This window comes from Oncorhynchus nerka, linkage group LG8 (assembly GCF_034236695.1).
Source record: "Oncorhynchus nerka isolate Pitt River linkage group LG8, Oner_Uvic_2.0, whole genome shotgun sequence".
NCBI lineage: Eukaryota > Metazoa > Chordata > Actinopteri > Salmoniformes > Salmonidae > Oncorhynchus > Oncorhynchus nerka.
Window position 1 is genome coordinate 19231886 of NC_088403.1, and position 15000 is coordinate 19246885.

At 50.4% G+C, this 15000-nt stretch overlaps 2 protein-coding genes across 2 annotated transcripts in view; one reads left to right on the forward strand and one right to left on the reverse strand.

The window, feature by feature from the left end:
- LOC135572878 (leucine-rich repeat-containing protein 4-like) overlaps positions 1 to 1846 on the reverse strand; it is a 3116-nt gene extending 1270 nt beyond the window's left edge. The window contains exon 1 of the mRNA XM_065021500.1: positions 1 to 1846. This exon is cut by the window's left edge and continues 1270 nt beyond it. Coding sequence (XP_064877572.1) covers positions 1 to 1810 — 1810 coding nt within the window. The 5' untranslated portion in view covers positions 1811 to 1846.
- snd1 (staphylococcal nuclease and tudor domain containing 1) overlaps positions 1 to 15000 on the forward strand; it is a 368696-nt gene that overhangs the window by 170938 nt on the left and 182758 nt on the right. The window lies entirely within an intron of this gene.

The window sequence follows — 15000 nt, forward strand, 5'->3', positions numbered from 1 at the left end:
GGTCCTCCTCATCCACCTGGATGATTTCTACCGTACGGGTGGCTGCCACCGTGCTCCGCTGCTGGTGGCGCTTCCTCAGCTTGTAGAAGGCGATGAGCATGACGGCGGCCAGCAGCGTGACGGCTACGAAGCAGCCGATGATGATCTTGGTGGTTTTCATCATCTCGTCCAGGCTGGGGACTTTGTCGGGTGGCTTGACCGTGGCAGACTTGGAGGCAGGAACGGCGGACGGTTGGGCGCCTGGCTGGCCCTCGGTGTTCTGGAGCAGAACGGTGGGAGTAGAGATGAAGACTGGCTGAAAGAGGGAGGGCGAGGCGGTGGTGGTGGTGCCAGCGTCTCCTCCTGCTTCTCCTCCTGCCCCCCTACCAGTGTTAGGAGCGCTCGTTGTGGTCTTGGGCTTGGGCATCTCCGTGGTGGGTCCCGGCACTTCCACGGTAACCGTGGTGAAGTAGCTGAGGTTGGACGTGTTGAGTTCAGCTGCGCTCACGTTGAGGTAGGCCGAGGCGTTTGAGTTGCCGGCCGCATTGGACACCATGCAGGTGTAGGTGCCTGTGTCAGCCGCCAGCACGTTGGAGAAGTTGAGCGTGCCGTCGTTGAGCACGGCGATCCGCTGGTGGGCCGAGGCGTGCGTCAGGACGGTCCCATTGGGCAGCAGCCACCGGACCGAGGACATTGGCGCAGTCCGGCAACGGAGCTCCGCTACGCGCTCTGCCGAAATGTTTAAGTCTCTTGGCGCATCGCCTATGAAGGGGGCAGAGCACTGGAGCACGCCGGTCTCCCCCCGGTCCACCTCCACCAGCTGGCGGCCCCGCATGTGGGCCGGCGCGTGGCATCGGCCACAGCAGGTAGAATTGGTAGGGATGTACTCTCGCAGCCATCGCGCCAGCCACAGGGCTTCACAGCCACAGTTCCAGGGGTTGTGGTGGAGGTGCAGCTCCACCAGGTACCTGAGGGGGGAGAACAGGTCGTGCGGCAGGGCGCTCAGGTTGTTGTGGGCTAGGTTGAGCTCCACCAGCGAGCTCAGGTCGTCAAAGGCGTTGCGCTCGATCACCCCAATCTGCGAATTCATCACCCACAGCTTCTTGAGTGAGCGCAGGCCCCGGAAGGAGCCTGGCTTTATTTCGGAGAAGAGGTTCTCCGAGATCTCCAGTTCCTCCAGGCCCAGCAAGGGGCTCAGATTGGGCATCTCCCCCCGGATGTTGCACATGCCCAGGTTGAGGTACTTGAGGTTGTGCAGGCCCTCAAAGGCGCCATCGGAGATGAAATCCAGCTTGCGCAGCTCGCCCAAGTCCAAACGCATGAGCGAGGGCACTCGGTTGAAGGCATACGAAGGGATGCTCTCGATGGGGTTATTCCTCAGCCATAATTCCCTTAGCTTGGACAGGTACTCAAAGGCACCACTGGGCACCCCAGTTAGCCGGTTGTCAAATAGCTCCAGCGTGTTTAAGCTGGTGAGGCCATTGAAGGCGCCCACCTCGATCTGCCGGATGGCGTTGCGGCCCAGCTGCAGAACCTCAAGGTGGTGCAGGTGTCGGAAGGTGTCGGCCTGCACCTCTCCAATTGCATTCTCCATCAGGTTGAGGTGGCGCGTGTTGGCGGGGATGCCCGGGGGCACGTGAGTGAGGCCGCGCCGAGTGCACACCACCTTGCTCAGCTGGCTACTACATGAGCACTGCGGTGGGCAGCCCTGAGGGCCTGGCGCTGCCGCCCCCGCCATAGCCAGAGAGGCGCTGCTCCACACTCGCGCCATCAGGAACACAACACAGAGCAGGGTGGCTCGACGCACAGCTACCCGCCCCAGGAGACTCATGATGTGGCACGCTCATAATTCAGCATCGTCCGGGGGAGAGAGGGCCGGAGGTGGGGTTGGGGGGGGTGGGGTGGGGGTCTGTTGGTTGAATGGGTTGGTGGTCGAAAGTGGGAGGGGGGGTGAGGTATAAAGAGGGGAGGGAGTGGGGGTTGGTTCTTGAGTAACCAGGAGAGGGCTGGCCCTACCCCGGATTAAGCAAAACTCTGGCTCTCTTTTCCATGGACACTACTGGAGGGGGGAGGACAACTGCTCTTAAATGTTTCAGAGACAGAGAAAAAATAATAGAATAGGAGATGGAGATGATTGAAATAGGGTTGGAAACGCTAGACACCTACCTCAAGCTTTTTTTTTTTTTTTTACAGGTCCTTACGAGATTGTTTTCTCTTTTTTTGTCAATCACAGAGTGTTTAAATCAGGTATATATCCAAGGAGCAGAGAAATAAAGACTTTTCTTTCTGCTCTGTTAGAAGCAAATGAGGTGAAGATTCTTTGCCAAAATGGCCCCTTTTTATAATTCCACACAAGCGAACATCATCCGAAGAAGGAAAAGATGTGAAGGCCCATCCGAAGCTTGTGTTTTAGATGGGTAGGAATCCAGTCAGGCTCCTATAGCAGTACACGCTCGCTCGCCCTCAGCTGCTCTTCTCCCGCTTGTCCTTGGAATCTGCCGCTCGATGTTTCCGCCGAACGCCTTCTCCAAGTCTCCATAGCACAAACGCGTGCTCACCGACACACACACTCCGCACTCTGAAAACCCAAGGCAGAAAATGGGTGGGGGTTTCAGGGTAGGGGGAGGGGGGTTAAGGAGGAAGAAAAATTCCACAGTCCTTTCAAATTTTCTTTGAGGTGGGGGGGAAACAGGACACCTTTTCTTGGTTCTTTCTATTTTTTGGTGGTCAGTCAGTCAGTCCACCCTCTTTCTCTGTGTGTCGCGTCGTGTCCACTTGATTTCTGTAGCGCTCGGCAGGGTTGAAAAGGCTACGCGACACACACTGCGGTCATTAGCTTATTTCTCCTCTTAACTAGCTCTGCGCTCCAGCACAGCAGCACGCAAACACAGCTCGCCAGCAGCGGCACACACACACACACACACACACACACAGCAGCAGCTGCAGCCTGCCTCCCGCGCACTTCCCAATAATCCGTCAATTTCTTCCGAGGGTGGGTGGGGGTTTGTAGCAGGGTTGAGAGGGGGCGTAGAGTAGATTCAGCAGCAATATCAGCACAGCAAGAAGAGGCTAAAGCACCATCTCCCTCAGTCTCCTTCTCGCTCCTGTTTTCAATCCCTTTTTTTTCCTTCACCGCGCGGCAGAATAGGAGAGTGAAGCAAGAGAGAGCCGAGCGGGGCACAGGATGTTACAGCAGCGTCGATGAGGAAAACAGATCCGCTGTAGCAGCAGATGAGCGAGAGCGGGGATGTGTATCTCTTTCTCTCTCTCCCCCTCTCCCGTTCTTCTCAGCCCCTGCAGTGTCCTGAGGTAGTGGCCAAGCTCAAAGCACTCAGTCCTTTGTGTGTGCCAGCGCGAAGCCTCTCAACCGTGTTAGCTTCCACTGTCCTCTCTTTCTCTCGTTTCTCTCTCTGGCTCCCTGGTTTAGAGGAGAATAAAGCGCTGCCCAGGTGAACTGGAGAAAACGGCAGCGTGTCCCCACGGCAACACAATTTTAACCCCTGCAGCCCCGGTGTTAATCCTGCTGCTCAGGTTATTCCGGCACGTTTTTCTGGTGCCAGTGTGGTGCAAGGCTGCTCTTTCTCTCGTTTACTCACTCTCTCTTTCATTCGCTTGTTCACTCTGTTGCTCTCTCTCTTTCTCTTTTGTCCTTGAGTGGGGAACGTGAATGTACTGCTGACGCATCCCGCTCGGAGCAGTGCATTGGTTTGATGCAGTGTTTTTGTGCATTAACTAATCCACTCTCTCCCTCTCTTTCTTTCTCTCTCTCCCTATTTCTTGCTCTCTCTCGCTCCTCCTCTCCCCTCTCCCTGTTCCTCTCCCCTCTCCCTCTTCTCCCCAGTCTCACTCAAGCCTTTGCTCTTGCTCTTCTCATTTGCCTGTCTATTCATCTTTTTTCTCTTCCCCCATTGCTCTCTCTCGCGCTCTCTCTCTCTCTCCGTCCTCCTGTCAGAAGGTCAATGTAGGGTGAGTGGATCCTGCCTGACGTGTGTGTGTGCGCGTGCGCTCTGGGCCCTGGGACATTTTGAGGACTGGATGGCGGGAGATGGTCTACTGTTGAGAGGGACAGAGATAAGTGAAGGAGAGATGGAGAGGGACGGAGAGAAGAAGTGAAAGAGGGAGGGAGAGAGAGGGACGGAGAGAAGAAGTGAAAGAGGGAGGGAGAGAAAGAGAGAGGGAGGGAAGGAGAGAAGTGAAAGAGGGAGGGAAGGAGAGAAGTGAAAGAGGGAGGGACGGAGAGAAGTGAAAGGGAGGGAGAGAGAGGGAGCGGGACAGACAGAAGTGAAAGAGGGAGCTGGAGAGAGGGACATACAGAAGTGAGAGGGAGTGAGAGATAAAGAGAGAGGGACAGAAATTAGCAGGAGGGAGAGATAGAGAGGGACAGAGAGAAGTGAGAGGGAGGGAGAGATAGAGGAACAGAAGTGAGAGGGGGGAGAGATAAAGGGAGCGGGACAGACAGAAGTGAAAGAGGGAGCTGGAGAGAGGGACATAGAGAAGTGAGAGGGAGGGAGAGATAAAGAGAGAGGGACATAGAGAAGTGAGAGGGAGGGAGAGATAAAGGGAGAGGGACATAGAGAAGTGAGAGGGAGGGAGAGATAAAGAGAGAGGGACAGAAATGAGCAGGAGGGAGAGATAGAGGGACAGAGATAAGTGAGAGGGAGGGAGAGAGGGACAGAGAGAAGTGAAAGAAGGGGAGAGATAAAGAGAGAGGGACAGAGAGAAAAGTCGCTCTGATTTCGATAAACACCTCTTTTTGATGAATGATTTTACTCTTCATCTACTGTCTCTCGCTCGCCCTCTCGCTCGCCCTTTCTCTCTCACTCCTCCATTTCCCAGGAACAGGGAAGAATATCTGACCCCTTCCTTTCCCCACTATTCTCTCTCCCTTTAATTCCCTCTATCGCTCCCACCTCTTCCTCTTCCTGATGTGAGTGAATGGTGATTAGTCAGGGGTCCGGCCCCTGGTCGGAGAGTGGGATGCTGCTGACTGGTGCTTGGAGCACACCAGGCCACCGTGCAGGGTCTTCTTGGTGTGTGTACAACAGGGATTCCTCAACTAGACACAGATGGGGTTTTTTCTTTTGTGGATGGTCATGGGGCTGGAACATAAGTACAAATAATTTGTAGACTGCACATTGAATGTAAGAAGATATAATATTTGACTAAAACATGATCATTTCAAACCTTGCTTACATTTGTGTACGATCACACTTGAGGATACTTTGGAAAATATTTCCAAAATTCAAATTACTCAGCGCTGATCTGCTGGTGTTTTCACAATATTTTATGTCCAACAGTAAAACTTTTGTTTATTCATAATTGTTTTGCTCAGAAAACCCATAAAGTCACTTGCCAGCTGGGGAACCCTGGTTCAGAACATAGAATTACAACTGATAAGGGAGGTCCTCATTAGACATCACCGGCAACAACGTCGCCTAACAAACACTAATAAACCCTGGACTTCAAAAAGTGCTTTTCACTGACGAGTCGCGGTTTTGTCTCACCAGGCACGATGGTCGGATTTGCGTTTATCATCAAAGGAATGAGCGTTACACCGATGCCTGTACTCTGGAGCGGGATTGATTTGGAGGTGGAGGGTCCGTCATGGTCTGGGACGGTGTTTCACAGCATCATCGGACTGTAGCTTTTTGTCATTGCAGGCAGTCTCAACGCTGTGCGTTACAGGGAAGACATTCTCCTCCCTCATGTGGTACCCTTCCTGCAGGCTCATCCTGACATGACCCTCCAGCATGAGGGTGAGGACTAAGGCCATTCCCCCCAGAAATGTCTGGGAACTTGCAGGTGCCTTGGTGGAAGAGTGGGGTAACATCAAACAGCAAAGAACTGGCAAGGGTGGTGCAGTCCTTGAGGAGGAGATGCACTGCAGTACTTGCAGCTGGTGGCCACACCAGATACTGACTGTTTCTTTTGATTTTGACCCCCCCCCATTATTCAATTTCTGTTAGTCACACGTCTGTGGAACTTGTTCATTTTATGTCTCAGTTGTTGAATCTTGTTATGTTCATACAAATATTTACACATGTTAAGTTTGATGAAAATAAACGCAGTTGATAGTGAGAGGGCGTTTTCTTTTTTTTTGGTTGAAGTTTAGTTTAGTTGATTTGGCTCTCACACGCACACAGCCGGAAGACCTAACCCGGGATAATCTGCACAGCTCCATGAACCCAGTCACAACATCAGCCTGCAATGTCAATTGCCCTTCTGTTATAATGGGCCACGCCCAAATGTAATGTGTGTGGCAAGCGCTCAGTCTGTTCAGAGCGGGATCAGTGTGTTGCGTTTGACCCAAGGGTCTCATACGAGAATTCCTTACCAAAATGACCCATCAACCCATAATGACCATGGCTGGTAGTTGGTAGGCTCCTCTCCTTGTAGCCTGCCCTGGATTGACTCACTGAAACAGTTCCCCCTAATGCCACATTGAATTGGCCCAAAATGGCAGCTCTGCTCTGATAGGCTCTAGTTCTGCCCCCCCTAAAGACGTTACGGTGATCCATTGTGACGGCTTTCATGAGGGGATCTGATGAATTTAACGTTGAAAGACTTAACTGCCTGACCACCACCATGCCACCCTCTCATGCCGCTAGCCCTAACGTGCCTGCTGCTGCCTCGAATGCCCTGGACCGCGTGGCTTGTGGGCACGAGGCGACCCACTTTTTGGCACGGTGGGTCTGCCAGTCAGTTAGCATTTCAAGGGTAGACATTGTGTGTGTGTGTGTGCGTGGTGCAGAACCCAGGCCTTGGGGCTACAGCCAGCGAGTCTGGGATGCTACCAGTCGCATGTAGGTCAGCTGTGTGTTTGTGTGAGATATGAGATGAGAGGGAGCGAGAGGACCAATGAGTGTATAACCTGCCGTATTTCCCTAATGCTAATCTGATTATATACTGTACACAGTAGCAGGATGATAGATCTAATGAATATTATGTCATTGCACAGCCCTTGCCAGAAATGAGGATTTGTGTCCATTCTGTTTAGTTTGACAGTGTAGGCTAAAGAGCAGGGGTGGGCAACATACGAGCCCATTCAAGCCTGCCTTGGGGAGATTTGAGTAAAAAATATACAAAAGATATTGGGAAATGTATTATTTTGGGTTAAGGTCCAGGTCACCCTTGAATGTCTAAAACTATATGGAAAATATTTTAAAATTCTAATGGACCTAAAAATCACTGCCCCTTTTTCTGTCCGGCAAATTGCTTTTGGCGAAGTAATCACTCCGAATGCAACTTGCTATCGTTGGATTCTATCTTGTAACCTTTGGAATCAGAGGCAGATGCTTACTCCCATCTGCCGTCCCGAACGCCCTAGCAAAACCCAACTTGAAGGTAACAGCCCTCACAGTTGCCCCTAGTGGCTGGTTTCTACATCATCTCCCGACATCCTCAGACATGGATGGACGTGGGATACTGACTTGTATCAGGGGTGACCTGGCTGCTATAGCGCCCGTGTGCTTGGGGAAAGACGTCTCTGCTTCTGTGTGTGTGTTTTCTGACTTTGTATGTGCTCATTTCTTTTTGCATTAGCTGTGTGTGTTTGTGTGTGTGTGTCCTTCACCTCTACAGTATCTAGGGAGACCACAGTCCTCTCTCTCATCAGTTCTGCTCAGCCTCATCCCCAGTTAACTGGGTTTAACCATTTCTCCAGCCCACTGCCCAGACCTCCGCTGGGAACTTTGTCCCCTTCTCTCTCTCTCTCCCCCCAGACTTTCAGTTTTCAATCCTCTGCTAGTTTTAGTATTATTTTTCCAGAGGGAACACACACTGACTGACCTTGGGGAAGAGGACAGGGGTCGGACACTTCTTTTCCCATTTTTCATTTCAATTTCCAGGAATTAATTCTGGGAGAGATTACACCCACAAAGACCGCCGCCACCCCGGCGAGAGAGCTTAAACCGTGTGTGAGGGATTTTACCATTAATCATTATTCTCACTACACACACCATACACACGCGCCAGTGTGACAGCTGGCAGTTGTCCAGCATACAATGGAATCACTCACTCACACACACACCTGTACACTCACCCAGACATATGCTACATTGCAACTAGATTAAATATTCTCGATTAGACTTCGGTAATCCACCTGGGTTGGGTTCAATGTGAGTTTTATTTTATCACGTTAAGCTGTCAGTTAAATGACATTAGGTGAATTTAACCCACCATAGATAATCTGTGTGGCCCCTTGTCTGTCTCTTGTCTCTCTCACACTCCTTCTTAAGTGTATTAGTGTGTGGTCTAATATTTGCCCAGATGGTGTGGGAGTGTGAGACGTGGTATATGTGTGACATGCTATTGGGGGCTTAAGGGTTCAGTCTAAGTGAATCCACACTTCACCCCCCCCCCCCCCCCCCCTCTTTCTCCCCTCTTTCTCCCTCTCCCTCTCTCACCCTGTTGATCTCTACCTCTTTCTCCCCTCTCCCTCTCTCACCCTGTTGATCTCTACCTCTTTCTCCCCTCTCCCTCTCTCACCCTGTTGATCTCTACCTCTTTCTCCCCTCTCCCTCTCTCACCCTGTTGATCTCTACCTCTTTCTCCCCTCTCCCTCTCTCACCCTGTTGATCTCTACCTCTTTCTCCCCTCTCCCTCTCTCACCCTGTTGATCTCTACCTCTTTCTCCCCTCTCCCTCTCTCACCCTGTTGATCTCTACCTCTTTCTCCCCTCTCCCTCTCTCACCCTGTTGATCTCTACCTCTTTCTCCCCTCTCCCTCTCTCACCCTGTTGATCTCTACCTCTTTCTCCCCTCTCCCTCTCTCACCCTGTTGATCTCTACCTCTTTCTCCCCTCTCCCTCTCTCACCCTGTTGATCTCTACCTCTTTCTCCCCTCTCCCTCTCTCAACCTGTTGATCTCTACCTCTTTCTCCCCTCTCCCTCTCTCACCCTGTTGATCTCTACCTCTTTCTCCCCTCTCCCTCTCTCACCCTGTTGATCGCTACCTCTTTCTCCCCTCTCTCACCCTGTTGATCTCTACCTCTTTCTCCCCTCTCTCACCCTGTTGATCTCTACCTCTTTCTCCCCTCTCTCACCCTGTTGATCTCTACCTCTTTCTCCCCTCTCTCACCCTGTTGATCTCTACCTCTTTCTCCCCTCTCTCACCCTGTTGATCTCTACCTCTTTCTCCCCTCTCTCACCCTGTTGATCTCTACCTCTTTCTCCCCTCTCTCACCCTGTTGATCTCTTTCTCCCCTCTCTCACCCTGTTGATCTCTTTCTCCCCTCTCTCACCCTGTTGATCTCTTTCTCCCCTCTCTCACCCTGTTGATCTCTTTCTCCCCTCTCTCACCCTGTTGATCTATTTCTCCCCTCTCTCACCCTGTTGATCTATTTCTCCCCTCTCTCACCCTGTTGATCTCTTTCTCCCCTCTCTCACCCTGTTGATCTCTTTCTCCCCTCTCTCACCCTGTTGATCTCTTTCTCCCCTCTCCCCTCTCTCACCCTGTTGACCTCTTTCTCCCCTCTCCCCTCTCTCACCCTGTTGACCTCTTTCTCCCCTCTCTCACCCTGTTGACCTCTTTCTCCCTCTCTCACCCTGTTGACCTCTTTCTCCCCCTCTCACCCTGTTGACCTCTTTCTCCCCCTCTCACCCTGTTGACCTCTTTCTCCCCTCTCTCACCCTGTTGACCTCTTTCTCCCCTCTCTCACCCTGTTGACCTCTTTCTCCCCTCTCTCACCCTGTTGACCTCTTTCTCCCCTCTCTCACCCTGTTAACCTCTTTCTCCCCTCTCTCACCCTGTTGACCTCTTTCTCCCCTCTCTCCCCTGTTGACCTCTTTCTCCCCTCTCTCACCCTGTTGATCTCTACCTCTTTCTCCCCTCTTCCTCCTCATTTCTATCTTTCTCTCTCCTTTCGTTCCCCCCTCTCTCTCCTTTCGTTCCCCCTCTCTCTCCTTTCGTTCCTCCCTCTCTCTCCTTTCGTTCCCCCTCTCTCTCCTTTCGTTCCCCCTCTCTCTCCTTTCGTTCCCCCTCTCTCTCCTTTCGTTCCCCCTCTCTCTCCTTTCGTTCCCCCTCTCCCTTTCGTTCCCCCCTCTCTCCTTTCGTTCCCCTCTCTCCTTTCGTTCCCCTCTCTCTCCTTTCGTCCCCCTCTCTCTCTCTTTCGTCCCCCTCTCTCTCTCCTTTCGTCCCCCTCTCTCTCCTTTCGTCCCCTCTCTCTCCTTTCGTCCCCCTCTCTCTCCTTTTTCGTCCCCCTCTCTCTCCTTTCGTCCCCCTCTCTCTCCTTTCTCTCCTTTCCCCCCCTCTCTCCTTTCGTTCCCCCTCTCTCTCCTTTCGTTCCCCCTCTCTCTCCTTTCGTTCCCCCTCTCTCCTTTCATTCCCCCTCTCTCCTTTCATTCCCCCTCTCTCCTTTCATTCCCCCTCTCTCTCCTTTCATTCCCCCTCTCTCTCCTTTCATTCCCCCTCTCTCTCCTTTCATTCCCCCTCTCTCTCCTTTCATTCCCCCTCTCTCTCCTTTCATTCCCCCTCTCTCTCCCCCTCTCTTTCATTCCCCCTCTCTCTCCTTTCATTTCCCCCCCTCTCTCCTTTCATTTCCCCCTCTCTCTCCTTTCATTCCCCCTCTCTCTCTCTCCTTTCATTCCCCCTCTCTCTCCTTTCATTCCCCCTCTCTCTCCTTTCATTCCCCCTCTCTCTCCTTTCATTCCCCCTCTCTCTCCTTTCATTCCCCCTCTCTGCTTTCAATCCCCACCTTTCTCCTTTCAATCCACACCTTTCTCCTTTCATTCCCACCTCTGTCTCCTTTCGTCCCCCCCTCTCTCTCCTTTCATTCCCCTAGCCGCTCTCATAATAGCCATTGTTTATAGACTAATGACCTTCATTATGTTTGGGGCCAGTTTGTAGCCCCACCAGAGCTAGTGGATTAGCTAGCCTCATGTCAGCTGGATGTGGAAGAAAGAAGGCTTAAAGTAGCCAACCCAGTGATCATCATCGCCTGTTAAAAGCCTTCTAAATAGCCTAGCAGACAAACATTTAATAAAAAGACTATTGAAGTCACCCAAATTCAGTTTTGGGATTTGAGAATCATCTTTTTTGATATGGCTTGTTGCACATCTGAGGCATAGCGTTTGTGGTCGTGAGATTTGAAGGTCAATTGTGTGTAGTTTAGCCTAACAATGTTTGGATTTAGTAATCTTGTGTTTCTTTTAGTGTGACCTTTTAGATATTTAGTGGTGTAAATAGCCAAAGTGTTTGTTAATGTTAATGTTCTGGGGCACACACACACACACACACACACACACACACACACACACACACACACACACACACACACGGTCACATTTGGGAACACATCCAACCAGTGCTCTCCCTGGCATCCGGTACCAAGGGGGTGGGGCCAACCCCCTGTTGCTCCCCCATTCTACCATATGCAAATTCCCCCGTCTATCCCGGCCACGTCATTGGTCGAGGAGGCTCCATTAAGATTCCGGAAGCGTCGTGGCGTGCGCATTATCCCTCACTGTGTCGCCTTGCCAACCGCCTGACGGGCTAGCGGGCTGTAAATAGAGAGGGCTCCATTCTCAGCTCCCTGGGTAAAGACATGTTAATGCCCAACCATGAGAGGCCTTAAATCTCCCTGACTTTTAGCTGCTTGGGAGCAGAGGACGTGTGGGTGGTGCGGGGTTACTCTGGGTACTCTGCCCTACTCTCTCAATCTCCCTGTTCTCCCAATCCTGGTGAAAATTAAACGTGCCTGTCTGTCTCTGTCTCTCTCTGTTTGCTGGCTAGCTGAGCGCATTCTCCATTGCAGCACAACCGTGCTAAAGAAAGCCTCTAAGAGCTAGTCTAATATTCTGTCCAAACTATTTTATGGTCAGTCTCTGCCTAGCCAACTCTTTGAACGTGACCACTTAAATACATGCTATGTCAACATTTTAATGCGGATGGTTTTGCCACACACCCAGTTGTGACATTGTGTTAACACCTTTGTACCTTGCCTCACTGTCATGAGATGCTAGCTTCTGTCTCCAAAATGCCATGTCTACTTACCTCCAGTTTCCCACAGTCTTCGACCGGGTAAGCGTGGAAACTCCATCAGAAACCATGCGGGAGGATTAGGAGGGGAGGGGAGGCAGGTTAGATCGGGACAGAAGGGAACAGCTTTCATCCCCAAAAATCCGTCACAGATATATGCCAGACTATCAACAATGGTCAGACTGAGTTCACTGCCCACAGCCTGTCTCTCTGTGTGTGTTCCTGTCTGTCACAAATCCCTTCTGCAGGAAGATACAGAACCTTTCACAGATATTACCTCTGGAAAGAGTTTCAGCCAGTGAGGAAGGTAGCTAGCCTAGATGGAGAACCCAGTGAAGCCAGGGACCATGGGGTTTTGGTCAAAAGTAGTGTACTATATAGGGAATAGGGTGCCATTTGGCGCTTTAATGTATTCCTGCTCAGTGTAGCCCTTAGACACTGGGAGCTCGTCGGGCAGATTGAAGCCCCTGCTACCATTCAAATGAACAATCTGTTCCCAGGCTACTAGCTGGAGATGAGTCAAAAGGGCTGCGGGGGAACAATGTGATAAGATACTGTAATGCAGGCTAATGCAGAGAGGTGTGAGCATGCACAGTCAGGCACTGTTAGTTGGTATATCGCAAAGGTGATGAGGGAAATCACCTGCTTCTACATTTTTTTGGGGGGGATAGATTTGTTGGGAGTTTCTGTTCAGGGAAAAAGGTGTGTGCTGTAGGTGGGAAATATTTTAGTTTTAATAAGTGTGTGTGCACGTACAGTGGGGCAAAAAAGTATTTAGTCAGCCACCAATTGTGCAAGTTCTCCCACTTAAAAAGATGAGAGGCCTGTAATTTTCATCATAGGTACACTTCAACTATGACAGACAAAATGAGAATAAAAAATATCCAGAAAATCACATTGTAGGATTTTTTATGAATTTATTTGCAAATTATGGTGGAAAATTTGTATTTGGTCACCTACAAACAAGCAAGATTTCTGGCTCTCACAGACCTGTAACTTCTTCTTTAAGAGGCTCCTCTGTCCTCCACTCGTTACCTGTATTAATGGCACCTGTTTGAACTTGTTATCAGTATAAAAGACACCTGTCCACAACCTCAAACAGTCATACTCCAAACTCCACTATGGCCAAGACCAAAGAGCTGTCAAAGGACACCAGAAACAAAATTGTAGACCTGCATCAGGGTGGGAAGACTGAATCTGCAATAGATAAGCAGCTTGGTTTGAAGAAATCAACTGTGGGAGCAATTATTAGGAAATGGAAGACATACAAGACCACTGATAATCTCCCTCGATCTGGGGCTCCACGCAAGATCTCACCCCGTGGGGTCAAAATGATCACAAGAACGGTGAGTAAAAATCCCAGATCCACACGGGGGGACCTAGTGAATGACCTGCAGAGAGCTGGGACCAAAGTAACAAAGCCTACCATCAGTAACACACTACGCCGCCAGGGACTCAAATCCTGCAGTGCCAGATGTGTCCCCCTGCTTAAGCCAGTACATGTCCAGGCCCCTCTGAAGTTTGCTAGAGAGCATTTGGATGATCCAGAAGAAGATTGGGAGAATGTCATATGGTCAGATGAAACCAACATATATAACTTTTTGGTAAAAACTCAACTTGTCGTGTTTGGAAGACAAAGAATGCTGAGTTGCATCCAAAGAACACCATACCTACTGTGAAGCATGGGGGTGGAAACATCATGCTTTGGGGCTGTTTTTCTGCAAAGGGACCAGGACGACTGATCCGTGTAAAGAAAAGAATGAATGGGGCCATGTATCGTGAGATTTTGAGTGAAAACCTCCTTCCATCAGCAAGGGCATTGAAGATGAAACGTGGCTGGGTCTTTCAGCATGACAATGATCCCAAACACACCGCCCGGGCAACGAAGGAGTGGCTTTGTAAGAAGCATTTCAAGGTCCTGGAGTGGCCTAGCCAGTCTCCAGATCTCAACCCAATAGAAAATCTTTGGAGGGAGTTGAAAGTCCGTGTTGCCCAGCAACAGCCCCAAAACATCACTGCTCTAGAGGAGATCTGCATGGAGGAATGGGCCAAAATACCAGCAACAGTGTGTGAAATCCTTGTGAAGACTTACAGAAAACGTTTGACCTCTGTCATTGCCAACAAAGGGTATATAACAAAGTATTGAGAAACTTTTGTTATTGACCAAATACTTATTTTCCACCATAATTTGCAAATAAATTCATTAAAAATCCTACAATGTGATTTTCTGGATTTTCTTTCTCATTTTGTCTGTCATAGTTGAAGTGTACCTATGATGAAAATTACAGGCCTCATCTTTTTAAGTGGGAGAACTTGCACAATTGGTTGCTGACTAAATACTTTTCTGCCCCACTGTATGTGGTTGGTGTGTGTGTGTGTGTGTATTTATTGGTACTTCTCCTGATTCTGACACTCCCACCCCCACTCCTGCATGGACTATCTGAACCAGTGTCCTCGTACAAACCTACTGCAGTCAGTTTCTCTAAAATTGCATCTCCATTCCTCTCCTCCCCTTTTAAAGCCTGAGGATTTGTCCAAACAAGCTAAATGGGTCTAATCTGGTGCGTACGCCTGTCATACAGACATGCTACTCCAAGAGTCCTCCACAGAACACTCAACCAGCCAAGCAGCTTTGCAGCACCAGGAATAAAAGAAACAGCAATGGAGAGGGAGAAGGCGAGGCAATCGGCAAAGCAGTGGAATATGACGTCCAAAAGAGAGGGGGAGAAAGACGGAAAAGAGGAATAAATCCCCTTAAACCAGGGGCCTGTGACCTTTCTTAAAGGTGTTTTCTGTAGCAAGGCAATTTGGGATTTCCCCAGAGGTGGGGCTGACTGGACTCGGCCAGGCAGGCTGCTCAGTAGCTCTAGTGAAAGGAAAAAAGCAATGGCTAGCACTTTCTAAGTTGAAGTCAATAACGGGTTTGGCCATTCTATCAGGGCCGTGTTGAGAGCTCAGGGATGGAGAAATGGGCGTTGATTGAGTTCTTAAAAATACTCCTTCCTTCCAACAATCGCTTGTGAAAAAGCGAGGGAGGGAGCATGC